This window comes from Amblyomma mixtum, chromosome 9, assembly GCF_055824585.1.
Source record: "Amblyomma mixtum isolate Tamu chromosome 9, ASM5582458v1, whole genome shotgun sequence".
NCBI classification, from domain to species: domain Eukaryota; kingdom Metazoa; phylum Arthropoda; class Arachnida; order Ixodida; family Ixodidae; genus Amblyomma; species Amblyomma mixtum.
The window spans coordinates 50,735,904-50,755,375 of NC_143020.1; the positions used below are offsets into that span (position 1 = coordinate 50,735,904).

Below are 19,472 nucleotides of genomic sequence, written 5' to 3' on the forward strand. Positions count from 1 at the left end.
GAGTTCACCCTTTTCGTCTGGGATATGCGCCGACGGATCAAGGAACGCAAGTTCGTCTGCTGCTGCCAGGGACGATTCGACGTGCATCGCCGCTGACTTCGACAGATGTGCCGTACCGGTCTATGAACACTGGTGCAGTGATTGCCTTATCGACAGCCTACAAATACCGGGATCTGGCAGTCAGCCAGGGGGGCGTGGAACCGGCATGGCTGAAGCACTGCCGCTCACGGTTTTCCTGTGGCTTTTGCAGGTTAGTAACACAAACTTGCACTGTTTTCGCGCGCATTTCGTTTTGCCGGTTCCACCCCATGTGTTATTTGCTTGTCTCAGAACTCGCTCGCAACCCAAAGGTTACTCGCGTCGTCGTTTTCGGTTATTGCGTCGTATTTCCTTTTATCTGTTGCTGCTACTTCTATGTGGTGATGTTGAGCCTAACCCAGGTCCGTCTACCGCAGAAACTCTGCAGATGCTCCTAGATGGCCAAGATACGATTAAGGCCAAGTTGAGTGCAATAGAACTGATCCAAGTTGAAAGTAAGAGAGCCATGCATGATCTCGGCAGCCGTATTGCATCGATAGAGTCAAGAATAGCGAGCCTTGATGAAACGAACTGTGCAGTTGGTGAATGGAAAAACCGATTTGAAGATCAGCAGCGGATGTTGAGTTCAGTAATGGCAAAGGTTGAGCATCTGGAGAACCAGAGGAGGCGTTGCAATTTGCTTTTCTTTGGTGTCGAGGATACAAAACCAAACGAGTCAAATGAAGACTCAGTAGAATGCGTAATTGACGTGTGTAATTCGAAATTAGGTGTTCAATCCGTAAAACTAGAAATTGCTCACAGGTTAGGCAGATTCAAGTCTGGTAGCAACCGTCCTTTAAAAGCGATTTTCGCCTCATACGCTGACAAGCAGAAGGTTTTAAAGAGGGCTTTTAAATTAAAAGGAAGTGATGTCAGTATTTCAAAGGACTTTTCTGAGGAAGTACGTAGAAAGAGAAAGTTTCTATGGCAGTTCGCAAAATCACGAGAACAAAGTGGCGACAAGATCAGCCTCAGGTATGACACTCTTATTATAAACGGCGAGAAGTACTTGTTTGATGATAATACAAATGAGGTCGTACCGATAGTAGGTGATAAGGCCAGTGCTACAAAGGAGGTAGTACCGGTTGTGTGACGGTGTCGTCGTAATGCAACGCTTGTTTCCTTTCTTGTAATTAACTGCCGTAGCATAAAAAACAAGGTTGATGAATTTGCAGCTCTAATTCATATGGTGAAGCCGTCTGTTATTCTCGGCACTGAATCATGGTTAGCAAATGAAATTGCAGATGGTGAAGTATTCCCAGATCGCTTTAAATGCTATAGAAAGGACACACTTGCATGGAGGAGGTGTATTTATTCTTATGGATGCTACAATTTCTTCTTACCAAATAAATGTTGCAGATGAATGTGAAGCTGTATGGTGTAAACTGGGCTCGGTGACTGCACTACGGCGCAGGCACCTAAACCACTCACTTTTGCGATGCAGATGACCATCCTTGGGTTTGCCAGCCTGCTGCTGCCGTCGCTGGCGTGCCTACCTATGGGGGCGTCATCGCCAAGCGTACTGCCATGCACTGGATATGGATACGGCTACTACAACCAAACACCCGTCAGCCGCACTCCCCCGCTGGATCTGCCGCTAGAGCAACTCCCGGAACTCACCAGACCATGGGCTACCGCATCATCATCGACATCACGATGTTTAAAAGGGCGTCATCCGCCGACACGGCTCTGTGGGCTCGGTGACTGCACTACGGCGCAGGCACCTAAACCACTCACTTTTGCGATGCAGATGACCATCCTTGGGTTTGCCAGCCTGCTGCTGCCGTCGCTGGCGTGCCTACCTATGGGGGCGTCATCGCCAAGCGTACTGCCATGCACTGGATATGGATACGGCTACTACAACCAAACACCCGTCAGCCGCACTCCCCCGCTGGATCTGCCGCTAGAGCAACTCCCGGAACTCACCAGACCATGGGCTACCGCATCATCATCGACATCACCATGTTTAAAAGGGCGTCATCCGCCGACACGGCTCTGTGGGCTCGGTGACTGCACTACGGCGCAGGCACCTAAACCACTCACTTTTGCGATGCAGGTCAGTAAACCGTATGTCCTCTTTGCTAAAAAATCAAGTAACTATATGCTAGTGCAGTTCCCGAGCCCCCAGTGCTGTGTTTCCATTGCTGTTGAGTGCGTTTGTGTAATTCATTCTTTGTTAATGCTATCAGGCGACGTCGAAACTAACCCTGGTCCCGAAGACACGGCTGCTGTACTGGCTGCATTAGAGAAATTAACCGCCGGCCAGACACAACTGATTGCCGAGATACAGGGCTTGAAAACCCAGCTAAGCAAGACGGATGAAACCATTACAGACTTAAACAAACGAATGGCTGAACTAGAAACACACTATCAAACACTTAATCTCTTAAGAACAGATATGGATGTCATGCAAGCAGACGCAATAGCCATGAATAATAAGATACACGAACTGGAAGCACACCTTGACGACGCAGAAAACAGATCTCGCAGGAATAATCTTATTTTCTATGGCATCCCCGACAATAGCACTGAATCATGGGCCGAGTCCGAAAAACTAGTTATTGATATTTGTCAGAATAATCTAGGTATACAGGTAGAACCTACCGACATAGAAAGAGCACATCGTCTTGGTAAACACTCAGCCGATCGAACTCGTCCCGTCATCGTCAAATTCTTATCGTACAAAACCAAAAACGCTCTTCTATCAAATGGCCGGAAATTGAAAAACACCGGTTACAGTATTGGTGAAGACTTTTCCCGCCCCGTTCAACACGCACGGAAGCAATTGCTAACATTCGCCAAAGCACACTCTGACAAGTACTCTTTACGCTTCAAAACACTGCATATAGGATCAAAACGCTACACTTTCGACGCATCGTCTGATACTGTTAGAGAAGTCGCGCAGCAGTTGCCCACTCACCGACCATCAACAAAACGTCGACCCACCACGCCCCGCAATGTTCTTTCGTTTTCCATAATATTCACTAACATCCGAAGCTTCCTTCCTAAACGTGAACTCGTATCAAACATCATCTCGTCATCCAGGAGCAACATACTCATATTAACAGAAACATGGCTAAATAGTGATGTAACAGATGCTGAACTCCTAACTGATTTGTCTGATTTTAATGTTTTTAGAAATGATCGGAAAAATTCGCGGGGGGGTGGTGTCCTTGCTGCAATTCATAGGGATATATCTTGCTCTGTTGTTGACGTCACTTCCGACATCGAATCATTATGGCTAATTTGTCGCACTGCCCCCGTAACAGTACTGCTCGGCGTTTGCTATAGACCTCCACAGACTAATCCTGACTTCCCACGTCATCTCAATAATACCATTCATAAACTTCGTTCCACATATTCAAATGCTTACATCCTTCTTTTTGGCGATTTTAACTACCCTGACATCGACTGGCAGAACTTATCTAGCTCTGAAATAACATGCCATGCAGAGGCAAAGAACTTTATCGAAATGTGTCTAAATTTTAACCTTACCCAATTAGTATCACAGCCAACCCGTGTGACACAAGAATCAGCAAACACACTCGACCTGATATTAACCAATAGCCCCGAAAAACTAACATCTATCAGTTTTCTTCCGGAAATCAGTGACCACAAAGTCATACATGCTCTATTTTCATTTCACTCTACTAAAAAACAGACATCTGAAAAAACAATACGTCTATACGATAAAGGAAACTACAACGCAATAACTGAAGATCTTAGCACTTTTTTTCCCGAATATGAATCCGCATTTCACACTCGCTCAATTCATGAAAACTGGTCAATCTTCAAGAACAAATTAAACAGTCTAACTGATACGTTTGTCCCGACGATTACTTTTCACACTAACCGCAATAAACCCTGGTTTACTCGGCCCTTAAAACGACTAGAAAACAAAAAGAAACGATTTTTTCGCTCCGCCAAACGCATAGACACACCTGCCGCATGGGAAAAATATTACCAAATCGAAAAATTATACTTACATTCCGTTCGTGATGCCAAGCACTCATTTTATCACCACGACTTACCAAACCTACTAATAAGCAACCCAAAGCAATTTTGGCAGGTCCTAAATCCTACGCACCGTTCCCATATTACGTTAACGAATGACTTGAATGAACCTGCTGCTGATAACAACTGTGCAGATGTTTTTAACAATGCATTCGCAACTGTCTTCACCACCGAGTTTGACGCGCCTCCACACTTATCATCCTTTAACTTGGAATCCTTCATGCCGGCTATCGCCTTTAGCGAAGAAGGCATCTCATCCATAATTCATAATATGAAACTGTCGTCTGCAGCTGGTACAGACCTAATTAATTCAAAACTTTTGAAGAACGTGAACACTATTTGCGCAGCCTATTTATGTCTTCTTTTTTCACAGTCACTGTCTTCAGGAATCATTCCAGCTGACTGGAAACAGGGCAAGGTCGTTCCAGTCTACAAATCGGGTAACAGAGACTCACCTTTGAATTACCGCCCCATTTCCTTAACTAGCGTACCGTGTAAAATAATGGAGCACGTCATATACTCACAAATCATGAACTTCCTTGACGCAAACGAATTTTTCCATCCTTCACAACACGGATTTCGCAAGGGCCTCTCATGCGAAACCCAACTAGCACTCTTCCTTCATGACTTACATGCTAATCTCGACCGTAACATGCAGACCGATGCTATTTTTCTAGATTTTGCGAAAGCCTTTGACAAGGTCCCTCACCGCCGACTATTACTAAAACTTTCGCAGCTCAACCTACACGCTAATATTTTAAAATGGATTGAAGAATTTCTAACCAATCGTTCGCAGTCTGTCTATGTTAACGGCCACCTGTCTAAGTCCGTCCCAGTAACATCCGGTGTCCCACAAGGATCTGTCCTTGGTCCCCTTTTATTCTTAATATATATTAACGACTTGCCCATGCATGTTTCCAGCAGCATTAGAATGTTCGCCGATGATTGTGTCATTTACCGTACCATTAACAATCGCGATGATCAACACACCCTTCAGGCAGATCTTAACAGTGTATTAAATTGGTGCAATAATTGGTTGATGTCCCTTAATCCTACTAAATGCAAACTCATGTCTTTTTCTCGTCGTCGCAACCCTTATCGTTTTTATTACTCTGTTTCTGATACACCGATTGAGCTAACAGAATCGTATAAATATCTGGGAATCACCGTCTCTCCTGATCTCTCATGGCGCGCTCATATCAGTAACATCATTTCAGCATCAAATAAAACACTAGGTTTCCTGAAGCGTCACCTCCGTCTTGCCCCACCTGAGGTAAAGCTGCTCGCGTACAAATCATTGGTAAGACCAAAATTAGAATATGCATCTGCCATCTGGAACCCACATCAAGTATATCTAATCACTGCATTGGAATCTGTTCAAAATCGTGCCGTCCGGTTCATTCATTCCTCATACTCGTACGACACCAGTGTTTCAACTTTGAAAGTGAAATCCGGATTGCCACTCCTTTCATTTCTTCGCCGCATCGCTAGCCTCGCTCTTTTTCACAAGTTTTTTTATTCTTCCCTGAATCAAGCACCGTACATCACAGCCGCAGCACGCATATCTCACCGCACCAGTCATCCATTGCAAGTTGCACGCCCATCGTCGCACACTACTACTTTTTCTGCATCGCTCTTTTCGCGAACAGCTTCAGACTGGAACGGCCTTCCCTATGACATCGTCGTCATCGCTTCGCCATCTGTTTTTCAAGCGCGTGTAACAAATCATCTTCAATGTTAATCATTGCTGTTTTTCAAGTGTATTCCCACCCTTTATGTAACACCCCCTGAAAAGGGGGCCTTTAAGGAATAAAACTGAACTGAACTGAACTGAACAAAGTTATAACTGTGTGTTCGTTCTACCGCCCGCCTGATTCATCCGTTGATGTGTTTGCGCAGCTGGCGGGGACAGTTGACGCAATTCAAACAGATTTTATGGTGATCGGAGGTGATTTCAATCTGCCTAGCATTAACTGGACTAATCAGCCTCACTTCCAGCCCTTTACGAGTCGCTCCTGCCAAGAACTGATCAACTTGGTTGAACTTTATGCATTGCGTCAAGCGGTTCTGGAACCGACACGTGGGGATCACATCCTAGATTTGTTGTTCACAAATCAACCTGAATTCGTCAATTCCACTCAGGTGCTACCTGGAATAAGCGATCACAGTGCTGTGCTTTGTGAAATGAAAGTTGAACATGTAAGGAGCGCTGGTACAGCACATAGGCGAGTATATAACTATGAAAAAGCAAACGTAAGGGAGATAAACGAAGAGTTGAATAAGTACCGAACGATCTTTGAAACGCATGCCGATAACTCTAGAGTGGTTGAACTATGGTCTAGATTTAAGGATAAGATGTTTGAACTGAGGCAGTGCTTTGTTCCGGCATGGATATTAACGAAAAGGAGGAGTAAAAGCAAACCATGGTTTACTCGGGAGCTACGCAGTCTTACGCGCAAAAGGCAACGTGTTTACGTTAAATTTAAAGGAAATGCGACGTGTGAGAATTGGTTCAAGCTGCAGGAAATTGCCGGAAGAATGAAAGTTGCTGTGGCAGCTGCAAAGAATTCGTTTGGCATTTCAATGAAGACGAAATTAAAAGAAAATCCAAAGGAATTTAAGAAACATGTAAAGAGAAATGGCAAAGACTCTGTAACTATACCACCTCTTGTTTCTGGTGACACCTTTGTTGATGATGATGCACAAAAAGCTGAGTTCTTTAACAAATATTTCAGCTCTGTTTTCAGCTCTGAAATCGAACATGCGGATATAAATACCCAGAGTTTCCATTCCAGCCAGTGGCGAGTGTTATGGATGATGTTGTGATCAGCATCAACGGTATACAGTCTCTGTTGCAGAATCTGAACATTGATAAGGCTGGTTGTCCTGATGACTTGCCAAACAAATTCTACAAACTGTGTGCTGAGTCGGTTGCGCCCTACTTAAAGATAATTTTTGAAAAATCGCTTGAAGAATCCTGCCTTCCAGATGACTGGAAAATTGCAAGTGTTGTGCCAATCTACAAATCTGGCCCTCGCAACACTGTATCAAATTATAGACCGGTATCTCTAACTTCAGTTGCGTGCAAGACACTCGAACATATTTTGTTCACCAGTATAGCAGCACATATGGACGCACATTCATTGTTTAATCCTCGTCAGCGTGGTTTTCGAAGGGGCCTATCGTGTACTATGCAGCTGACTGAATTTGCGTACGATCTGGCTGAGGCACTGGACAGGCGACTTAGCGTGGACTGCGTGTTTTTGGACTTTAAAAAGGCCTTTGATACCGTGACGCATTCTTTGCTAATTCAAAAAATGTCTTTTTACAATATTAGCCCTCAAGTGATATCATGGGTAAAAGATTACCTATGTTTGCGGCAGCAGTTTGGGGTTATGAACGGCGCCGAGTCTCAAAGAGTGCAGGTTGTGTCTGGTGTTCCCCAGGGCTCCGTGTTAGGACCACTATTGTTCCTGCTCTACGTGAATGACATTGGTGACGGAATAGTATCCCAAATGAGGTTATTTGCGGATGACTGCGTTCTTTATAGTGTTGTCACTAGAAGATTTGAACAGAATCTCAGAGTGGTGCGTTAAATGGAATATGAATTTGAATTTGTCCAAGACTGTCCATATGAAGTTTACAAGAAAGAAAAACCCTGATGTGTATTCATATGTTATTAGGAACACAATGTTAGAACAGGTATTCGAATTTAAATATCTAGGCGTTTATTTTACTCCTGACTTGAGCTGGCGCCGTCACGTCGATTATGTCTCTGCTAAAGCATGCAGAAACTTGGGATTTCTTCGCCGAAATGCAAGCACTTTTCCACTGTCATGTCGTGACATTTTATTCAAGACTTATGTCAGGTCGGTTCTGGACTACGCGTGCACTGTCTGGGACCCGCCTACTGCTAGAGATAAAGATAAGTTGGAGAGGGTGCAGAACATTGCCTCTCGTTTCGTGTCTGGCACTCGCGGGGCTCGTTACAGTGCATCGCGTACGAAGGATGCACTCAACTGGGAATTGCTTGACACGCGCCGAAAGAAGTTGCGTCTGAAGCTATTTCATACTGTTTATTATTCAACTGTTCGGGTTGAACGCGAAAGGTATGTGCAGGAGCCTTTTTATAGATCCAACCGTGTTGACCATGTTTTTAAAGTCCGCGAATTCGCGGCAAAAACTGAATTGTTTAAAATGTCTTTTTTTCCGAAACCCATTAGAGAATGGAACAGACTACCGAGCGATGTTGTGAGTGTGACATCAAATGATGCGTTCTTTCGTTCTTTAATGATGTGATGGAATTGTGATGTGTTCTTTTGAAGTGAGATGTACATGGCGAACGCTTTATGCTTGTAACTCTGCCTGCGAGCGGAGGTGTCATGTGTGCTTCTTTTTTGTACATTGCCCCCCCCCCCCCCCCCCCCCCCCCACTGTAATGCCACGGCGATGTGGGTTCCTTACTAAATAAATAAAATAAAATAACTAACTTGAGTTACTTGGTATTCTTATTAATCTCGCGAAGCAAAGGGTATATACCAAGAAGCGAATTATTACTACTAGCGAGCTTCATTGATATACCATGATTTGATCAAGCTGGAAGTCGAAAACTAATCGAATCCTCAGCATAAACTCGTCCTGCGGTTCTCGGATGGATCAGCGACTATCAGTTGCTACTTCTACAAGCAGTAGCTACAGCCGTCGAGGTCTACACGCTACACGGCCACCATGTAGACGAAGGAAGCATGCATTAAACACGTCGCTAGTTCTCACACTTCTGCAGCAGATATTCTTATAATTATACCTGTTACATTATACATGCAAGTTAAGTGTACTGCTGAAAATGAATTGATATAATTTTTGCAAAGCTTTGGTACAAGAAGCATGTCTGTTTCTTTAATGGTAAATCGAGCACCTGCGTAATATAACACAAATTCAAAAAATATATTTAATTAACTGTTTTCAAAGTGGTCTTCTGCACTACTTTTGCTTACCTTCTCGTGGCCATCATCTCAGCGGTGATAAAGCAGTGAAGAAAATTTTTTATGAGCCAATATTGGTTTCCTAAGCGCGTTTTGTTACGTGAGGTATTTACTGGGCCCCAGCGCCAGTTTTCAAATACCACCTTCAATAAGTTATACGTTGTGACGTACCATGAATCAGGACATTTGGTTAACGTAGCAAAGGATACCTTTAGCTCAGAACAATCTCGAATTCTGCTCCCTATGTTGATGCGGTACCAGTTTACTTCGAGACGAGACCATGTCGAATCCTGTCTTCGCGTTTGACACCACTCGTACACTTTATGTGGCGAAATTCATAATAACATTGTTGAAACCAGCGTTCCGTACCAAATTTTTTTACCTCTTGAGAAAAAAAAACGTCTTCTCACAGCCCTGCTGCAAAGTGTACACTATAAAATGATCCTTAACCCTACAAGCCTCGAAGTTACCAGGAGGACAGGAGCCACTTCAGCACGGTCTCTAAGTAAAACTATTAGGCTTTGAACAGACGCAGTATCTGCATTGCTTTGCGGATCACAGCACGCATATACCAAAAGCTGCACAGAAAAATTAAAAAAAAACTGCAGCGGCGCCTACTCGGATCAGGTTGGCACACTATGTCAACAGGTAAAGAAACCTGTGCGTTGATCTAAACTGAAGGACTGCTGAAATTCATCTCGTTTCGATGAAGGTAATTATTAATGACGCAGATACTGCAGCTGTTCCTCATATGCAGCAGTATAAAAATGAGGCAGCAGCATAATTTAACTACATAGCTCATGCAAAACAAAAAAAAGTCTACGTCTTGCTTTGTGTATAGCTGTTGAACAACCATTATCTTTTTTTAAGCGCACACATTCCAATGTACAGCGAGATGTCAACCGCACTTATGTGCATAACAGATTCGTTTCCCAACACCACATACCACTGGCGAAGCTGAATAATTTCTTTTGACTACGGTGCTTACTTTATTTGAATTGAATTGTAAATCCAAAAAATATATACGAAGAAACTGTGAAGCGAAGTAAACCCAACAAGACAAAAAGAAAACACGACGCCACACCTTTAAGATAGAATCGAGGCACTTGCGAGAAGGTGACAAAAATCGTGCGTCTGTCTAATTTTCAATAATTTTGGGTATACGCGCCCTTGACGTAGGTAACCATTTGCAATGGGGACTTTCAACAAAACAGGCTCGCAGTGCCTCATAACCACACAAAGTTGTAATATGCCGCGTAACCCATAGTGAAAACCCGTGCGAATCACTTCATGATTAAAGTGTTTCGCAGTACGGGTGCACATTGTGCATAATTAAAGGCATACAAATGCCTCCACAGAACCTCCCAAAAGTGCATCACAGCTTTACAACTGATTAAGCAAATTTGTTTCAAAAACATTCCAAAGAAAACTACACATACTCAAAAACAATCGTTCGTCTAAAGACTGGTTGTGCTAAAGTATTTTCTCTCTATGGAACAATCCTACATAATCATGCAAGTACTGCTAGCAATGAAGGTAATACTAGCCGCATTGATTTTACAAGCCGGCCCCGGAAATTCAGTTGCCTAGTTCCAGACATACGAGGGTCGTTTGATAAGTGTGGTAAAAATACAAGAGATGGCGATACAATTGTGTTTTCTTCTAGATGGCACGCGAGAAGCACACTTCATATGACGCCACGACATGTTTAGGCTTGTACCGACAGTTAGCAAGCTTCCGACAGCCATTGGCGCAGACCTCTGTGGTGATAACATAAGAGTAGCGCAAAACCAGGACGACGGCCACAAGGGGAGAGAACACACACCAACAACACAGGGGGTATATGGATCAATACCGACTTGCCCAAATTTCCACCGTGGTGAATCTGTGGTGATTCACGCCAAAATGGTAAATTTCGAATTTCTAGCAGTGATCAAACATCTTTATTTAAAACAGTGGACGGCTGCCCAAATTAAAGCCGACTTGAGCGAAGTTCATATACACTCTGCACAATCACAGAAGATAATTTACTACTGTATAAATCAATTCAAACATGGCCGAACTTCGACGCAAGATGAAGCACATCCTGGGCATCCAATGGAGGTCACCGCGCCAGAAATGGTACCGAAAATTCATAGAATGGTCATAAAAGACCGCCGAGCGAAGGTACATTAGATAGTTGAAATTGTAGGCATCTCAGCAGAGACAGTTTCCAATATTCTTCATGAAAAATTGGAGATGAAGATGGTCTGTGCACGTTGGGTGCCGCGATTGCTGACGATTGACCAAAGGCGCATCAGGACAGACATCTCGAAGGAGTGTTTATCGACGCTTGATCACAATCCTCAGGACTTCTGGCCAAGATTTCTGACAGCTGAGGATACAGGGGTGCATCATTACACTGCAGAGTCTAAACAGCAGTCAAAGCAATGAACTGGGCCCTATTAAGGTGCTCCTAAGGCGGCAAAGACTGTTTGTTCAGCCGGAAAGATGACGGCGACCGTCTTTTGGAATTCACGTGGAATCTTTGCAGACTGCTTACAAAAAAGCTAAATGATAACAAAACCATATTATGCGACAGTCCTAGAGCAACTGAAAAACAAAATTGCGCACTAAACGACTAAACGACGAGTCCTCTTTCACCAAGACAATGCTCCATCCCACAGATCTCTTGTTGCAATGGCCAAATTGCACGAATTAGGCTTCGAGGTGGTACCTCATTCATCACATTCTCCGGATTTGGCCCCATGCGAAATTTTTGTTCTTGCAAACCTAAATGATTGGCTGGGTCGAAACAAATTTTCTTCAGATGAAGATGTTATCTCACTGGTGAATGATTACTTCAAGGGCATCACACCGTTCTTTTTTTCTGAGGCAATGAAAAAATTGAAGTGAAGTGAAAGTGAAGGAATTTCTCCTGAACCACTCGCAGAATTTTTCTGAACCTTGATTTCCACCCTCGACATGATTTTTAAAGCATCGCTACCCAAGAGCAAACGTTACAATTCAATGCTATTGTTGAGATGTCTACAAAACAGCTTTAGTTCCCATACTGGTCAAGCACGCAGCGCGAGAGATTGCGCCCGTGGACAGTCCCCTTACGTTTTCTGTCTAGCGCCGGAAAGCACTGGCAAGCGGTGATACTCCGTTTTCTTCAGAGACAGTTTGTATCCTGTTCAAGAGTGCAGCACTGTTCCAATTTCTCAGTTTGCGGCTCCCTCCCTTTCCATCTTCTTCTCCTCCTCCTCGGTTACATTCTTTTCAGAAGCCGAAAAATTGAGTAAAAACGAAAGGTCAGACTTCATGTTTTTTAAGTGCAGACGTTGTTTTGCTGATTGTTGCCGAGAATGGAGAAAAGAGCATTTCTTTCTTAAAACGTACCTCAGGCTGATTATTCCTAATAATCCCGTATATTTGGTACAATTTCTTGTCGGGCTGCAATTCTAACAACACGGAGTTTGGAAATAGAAACAGGGGCCATGAGTCAGTTGAACCAACAAGACTTGTAAACAACCAAGCACCCACAAGGGCATTTTATGTAGGACCCTATGTTTTTCGAGGAACATTTTCACATTGCTTTACATCTTCTTCCCCTGTAATTAAACAATCTCGCCTGAAAATATTTTAAAATCCCCGAGAATTTTACTATACTTTACCGTAAAGTGAGCTGGGTTCTCAAAACTGACGAAGGCTTCGGTTTACACCTACTACTTTGTGGAGTCTGAAATTACATTTTCATTTGTGTCGGTCGCTGCTTTGCTTCCTTGCGTGTAGGGCATCGCTTGCGTTCTCGAGAAAATTTCACACTTTTCAGCCAATTAGGAGCGGTGGATAGCGGGGGCCCTTTTTTATTTTGGCTTTCGCAACAGTTGTGACGAATTATATCCCACAAAAGATACAAACATTGACCTTAACGTCCGCTCCTGATCTTAGGTAACAGTAGCCCTTCACAAGTATCGTAGAGGAAAAGCTTTGTAGTAGACGCTTTCCGCTGGAAACAACAAGATATCAGAATTTCCTTTATGGAGAATATTCTGGGTGTTTCAATTTAATCATTACAGATTTTCCTTTTGAAATGTCGTGATAAATCAGTCTGTGCGGGCGGTGCATGACGACTGTACTTCATGGTGGACATTACTTGCGTAATAGAGTGCAAAATATTTTTTTTCATAACAAAGCCGTAAGTAATAAGATATGTTTATTTAGGGGAGGTAGTGACAGGTGATCAGGATCATGAGAGGGAAATAACTAGAAGAATAAGAATGGCGAGGAGCGCATATGGCAGGTGATCTCAGATCATGAATGGCAGTTTACCAATATCCCTCAAAAGAAAAGTATACAACACCTGTATCTTACCGGTACTCACCTATGGGGCAGAAACGTGGAGGCTAACAAACAGAGTTCAGCTTAAGTTAAGGATAACGCAGCGAGCTATAGAAAGCAAATTCATAGGTGCAACGTTAGGAGATCAGAAAGGGCAGAGTGAGTGAGAGGACAAACGCGGGTTAATGACATCCTAGTCGAAATCAAGAGGAAGAAGTGGGCTTGGGCAGGGCATGTAATGCGAAGGCAAGATAACCGCTGGCCCTTAAGGGTAACGGAGTGGATTCCAAGAGAAGGCAAGCCCAGCAGGGGGCCGCAGAAAGTTAAATGGGCGGATGAGAATAAGTAGTTTGTGGGGATACGGTGGCTGCAACTGGCGAAGTACAGGGTAAATTGGAGAGGCATGGGAGAGGCCTTTGCACTGCAGTGGACGTAGTCAGGTTGATGATGATGATGAACAAAGGTGTGGTTCCAAAAGCGTGAGAAAAATACGAATATTTAAATCTTTTATGAAATATTGCTTCTAAAAGTTTTTATTCTCGATAATGCCAAAATGGGAGATGATAAGCTACAAGCAGCACCAATACAAGATGTTGGCTAAGAAAACAATGAAGAAACCGTCACTTGAAACTTACGGGCTATTCTTTGAATCATGCTGGCCGCTACTAGCCACGGTTCATTGCTCAAGATTGCTAGTCGAATTAAATAACTGAGTGATCCACCGAGTGATGCTCAGCTCTCGATGTGGCTGTATAATTCCACACTGCACTTGCGGAACAGAACTTTTCATGACACAAGGTTGTCGAATGAATGTATCATTGGTCCGTCCTACGTTCCACATGATCGGTTACAAGCTGCAGCCTTGACCATACGTTCGAGACGGCAGCGTTAAGCCAGAAGTACCTGGCCATTGACGCCTCCAAGGGAAATGGGATGTCCTCCAAATGTGCAGCTGTGGCTGAAGAACATTTGATAATTGCTTTGGCGCGTCAAACAAAGAAAACACGCATACACGCTGGTCGGTATGCCCAACGCAAAATGATGCGGTCAAATTTGCTGGGGCATGAAACATTAAATTCACCAAAGGTAGAGAAGCGGCTTTTTCTATCGCGGATTCCCCTTATTCTGTGCAAGCCGCAGCCACGACTACCTGTGCTGCCTAGCTCCAAGACGTGAACCGGGCAAGAACAGGCACCTAAGTGAAGCAGACGTAATCGGTGTCACTGCACTGCCCTGCCTAGACTGAGTCCTTGCCGACAATGTCCGGGGAAACGATTGGTTTGTCCACTGACTTCGCCACTGTGACAGCAAGATGCATTAATGTACGCCATGATGTATAAGGCGCGCCAGTCCAAACCGGTGCGGCTGGAACTCTCCTTTGAGCTTCATGCACTTGAGCTTTCTAGTTACTCTTAGTTTCTATATATTGTAAGGTTGGGATTACTTGGAGAAGCTTCGGAACGTGGGGAGGGTGCACACCACTCCGAAATCAGCAAATCCTGCCAGGAACATGCACTAGGCGTTGGCCATGCTCATCGCGAGTATGCCAATCTTTTTCTTTGCAATGGCCCCCGGGGAGAAGAGGAGCCATCCTCGCCTCATTAGAGACGGACACGACGGCGGGGAATAGTAGGGCTTGAAGCGCTTGATATCTACAGTATCGCGGAAGCGGCGTGATAGATTGGGAACGAGTTCAGTAGCTCAGCCGTATAGCTGACAGATGTCAGCTTCAAGATGCAATAGAGGCCGTTATATTTAGCTGTAAGTTTTCGGGAGAGGCCCTGAGTACGGGGAGGCATCCATATCCAGACAAAAGAGCCCGGTGGGAAATGCTGGGAAGGTTGATCGTTGTTCGGGGGTATTGGAGCTAATGGGTGGCTGCCGCGATCGACCGGGCGATCTGGCGGCAATCTTCGGCGTGTCTGGTGGGATGCGAATGGTCGTGCACGCAGAAGTGTCAGTGTGGTAGGGGGAAACAGAATTGATGGGAATGGATGGATGTCGACCGTAGAGATGGAGAGGAGGAGAAAACCCTGTCGTAGACTGCGTGGCGGTATTGTACGCGAAGGTAAAGTAGGGGACATTCAGGCCTTAGTTCGTGCGGTTAGAACTGACGTACATAGCCAGCATGCACTCATAGTGTGGTTAATAAAGCGTTTAGTCAGGCCTATTGCTGAGGGTGGTAGGCAGCGCAAGTCCAATGGTTGACGTTGGACTCATACAGCAGGGCATTAATGACGAAAGGTAGGAAGACGCGGTCTTTGTCGTTGAGCACCTCACGAAGGACAGCGTGTGTACGGGTGAACCACCGTAGAAGAAAGGATGCCGATCGCTGAGATCTGAGTCAGTAGCCGCTGTTTCTTCTGTATGTAGTGTGATTGTCGGTCCATCGTCTGGCTGTCTGCTGCGAGTCCAATGCCAAGTAGACGAGCACCTTGAAGGAAACGAGTAGTGAAGACGGAAGAACTGGGCGGCTTATTGTGAGAATAGCAAGATAGATTGATTTGGCGGATTGTGCACAATCGGCGGCAATTTTGTTCCCGCTCGTTCACGGTTACAAGAGCGTTTAGCCCATAAAAAAATTAAATGCTTCGTTCATTGACGATGTAGTTCAAAAAGTAGTCAAAAAAGTTGTGTTTTAGTCCCTATCCTCTCGACATTCAGCTTAGGAGTAATTTAAAAGATAACCTCGAGGAGAAAAAAATCATAATAAATGGTTTTGTGAAACTCAAAGATTTCTTTTTGGGTTACACGGCATAAGGAGAACCAGTGCGGTACAAAGGTGGTGCTATTCACATCTTGCTTCGGAATTCCAATGTGGCCTCTTTATAGTGCCTCAAGGACGCACAGCGGCCAACATTGTGAGGATCTTATTGAGGCTAAACTTTTACTATCTGGTCGTCAATGTGTTTATTATTTGTTATAATTCTGTCGACGAGTTTTGAGTTGTTGCTTTGGGTTTCTGTTGCATAGTAGTTTCTTTTATTCCTTGAAATTGTCGACGTGTTTTTGTTGTTGGTTTAGTTTTTTACTTTTTCGTAGTTTCGTTGCGAATAGTTCCTATCAGTACAACAGTATAATTGCGCTATATTAAAAACTATCCTGAAAAAATCACCTTGCTGCCTCAGTACTTAAAGATTTATATAATCTGATGTGCTCTGAGGTAATGTCCGGTTCTCGCTTTGTTCATTGGTGGTTCTTATGGGTAAAGATGCAACAACTAGTTGGTTACAAATGAAGGAAGGAATAAACCGGCTTTCGTTTGTCAGCATGACTATGTTCTTTAGAATTTTTGGAACTGACTAAATTGACTCTCGCATTGTTACAAAAACTGTTCAATCTCCGTGACTAGGACTCACCTTAGCGCAAAAAGCAAATGAATTTCAGTGTTCCTCCTGTCTTAGACCAATATGTTTTTTTTTCTCTGATTGTCAACGTTGGCATAGTAGAACCGAGCAACTGGATCTGAGGTGTTGTAGTGAAATTTTGTCCGAAGCTGGTATAATATGAATGCGGCAACCACCTTCGAGAAAGAAAACACTGCGTCTCTTGTGAGCTCATCATTACTGGCTACGGACCATGGTGAAGGTCTTCGTTACCTCCAAGAAATGTTCCTGTAACTACTTATGCTAGTTTATGGGGCACATTGCAGGCGCAGCTTTGCGGGGCCCATGAAGCGAAGGCTCTTTTATTCGGAGATAAATAGAACAAGACAAACGACATGTTGTCATTTTTGTTTATTGCACGTGTGTCGCACGTGCATTTTCCAAGAACCGTAATAGCGAGCAGTCGTTGGGAATAATGTTTCATGATTATTGAGTGCATTGTCAAAGAGTAAGCGGCCACCAGGTGAGAATAAGTATTTGTTTTGTATTGAGCGCAAATGGCTATTGGTCTAGGCGAAGATCTACTAAGGAATGTTTCCTCAATGCCTTCAGTAATAGTTACTATCATAGCGTAAAACTGATTAAGATTTAATTTTCTAGATTAATCTTCCAAAAACCATCTGGCATAAAGGACCCTAAGCGTACAAGCCACATGCACACACCAGAGCAATGTTTGCGTAATTTATGTTTTATTTATTTTAGCTCACTATAACAAGCACAGGAATGACATGGAGTGATGTACATCTATTTGAAATTAGGAACTGAAGAGCATCTTAAAATTTTGATTGCTTGAAGATGCAGACACAATTTTTAGACGTTAGGCATTCAACACGCCTACGTATATTGCCAATTTAGTGCGAAGAAGCGAAATCATTTTTCTCAATAAATCTATTGGCAAACGAACTCTGACAGTGTTGCTAAACTGAGCATGGCTACAGGTATAAAGCACGGAAATTCTTACTTGTACTGCGCACTCAAAAGGTACCAAAGTTCTTAACTACCTAGAACAATGAAAACCAGCTCAAGTTCTATAACATGTCTCTGAAGTGAAATTCATTGGCCTCCAAAAGTTTCATGTAGACTAACGGATCTGCGTTGTCGTAGAAATAGCAGCTGAGAGTGGTAAGCCCTTACATAACTTTTGTGACATTTCTCGTGAGTTTCTGTGAAACTAGCGAATGGTTTCCAGAGCCTTTTTTCTATATACCGATGGCGGCAAAAGTTTAGTCATAATAGCTCAGGAAAATACCAAAACCTGACGATTCGGCTTATATATTTGCCTTATCAGTCTAACTGAATGACATAGCATTTTAGGGATCATGGTTTAGCGGCAAGTTCCCTTCAATATCTTTCTCTGTTCTTAACCAAAGCTGCCCGAACTTTGAGAATTCTGAAGCCATATATTTGCTGATTCCGACATCATGATGATTCCTAGTTTTCTCCGGTGCAACAACTAAGAACGAGTAACCCTAATGTGACGGCAGGCACACGAGCAACTAAGCCTCTTTCGTTGGCCTGCGCACAAAACTGAATTTTATTGTGAAGTTCAAACATATAACGGCGACAAGTAGCGACCAGCTTTGGACCTTAGATATAACGCAGCTTTCTCTTCACTGTAATTTGAAAATTTTCCTTGCGACAGTGTATGTTCGTTCCGCTTTAAGCCAAACTACTCCCACGTTGTAATATTCGAGAAGATTTTGAAAAAGCTATGCGGGGAAATGTGTTTAAAATTTCTCTTTCTCTAACTTTTAGGGAGCCTTGATCGGCAACAATATTTGGCTGGCTTTACACCACAGCTCACTTTGCATGGTTCAGTCAGCTTCCTTATTATAGAAGGTTAGCAGTGGTTCGGGCTGTTGGCTGAAAAAGACAAAAAAATGAAACGCCGCGCCATGCGCGGAAAAAATATGCGATGCGCACGTGCTAACGCGCGAGCGCTGAGTTGTGACCCGGAATGAAATATTGTCTCAGTACTTCCTCGTTTTTCTGCGTCGCGGTTTCGAGCATACGTGTTCAGCATTTAAAACCGCACACTGTACCTCCGATTAATAAAAAAAGTTCATTTGATTTCAGCAATGCAGCTTTGGCTTTAGTTAGATTTTGTGGCGGTTATCGCTATCTTGAAATTAGATATATATCTTACCTCTTGCTTTCGTACATTGTCACTCCTCGTTCCTTGCAAGTGTTAGAACAATTTTCGGCGCTACTGTTTTCCTTTCTCGAGTACAATGAACCATGTAGCCCACATAGAAGTTCTTCTAAACAATACGTTAGAACAATGCAAACTTTACCCCTTAATATGCGATCCATCACTTTCTTATTCTCCTAGTATTTCCCTCTCATGCTCATGATCAGCAGCCACTACCTACCCTGAGCACATGTATTCCCTTAGCACTTTCAGCCCCTCGCCATCAATTGTGAAGTGCTGGTCTCTTGCGAGACAGTTGAAGATTACTTTGTCCTTTTGCATGTTAATTTTTAGCCCTACTGTGCTCCTCTGCCTGTCTAACTCACTGATTTGTCCTGAGTGTTAATGTCCTGAGTGACTTGGCAAGGCAATGACATCAGTGAATCGTTGATTACTTAGTAATTCTTCATTATCTCTTATGCCCAACTGTTCCCATTTCAGTCTCCTGAATACGTCGTGTAAACAGGTGGCGAAGAGCATTGACAAAATCGTGTCTCC

General features: G+C 43.6%; 1 protein-coding gene across 1 annotated transcript; it reads left to right on the forward strand.

Annotated features, from left to right (window-relative positions):
* Positions 1 to 1,516: 1,516 nt before the first annotated feature.
* LOC149328948 (uncharacterized) lies at positions 1,517 to 16,262 on the forward strand. Its single transcript, XM_089559148.1, has 2 exons — positions 1,517 to 3,037; positions 16,230 to 16,262. The coding sequence occupies exons 1-2, from the start codon at positions 1,517 to 1,519 to the stop codon at positions 16,260 to 16,262; spliced, it is 1,554 nt and encodes a 517-aa protein (XP_089415274.1).
* Positions 16,263 to 19,472: the final 3,210 nt, after the last annotated feature.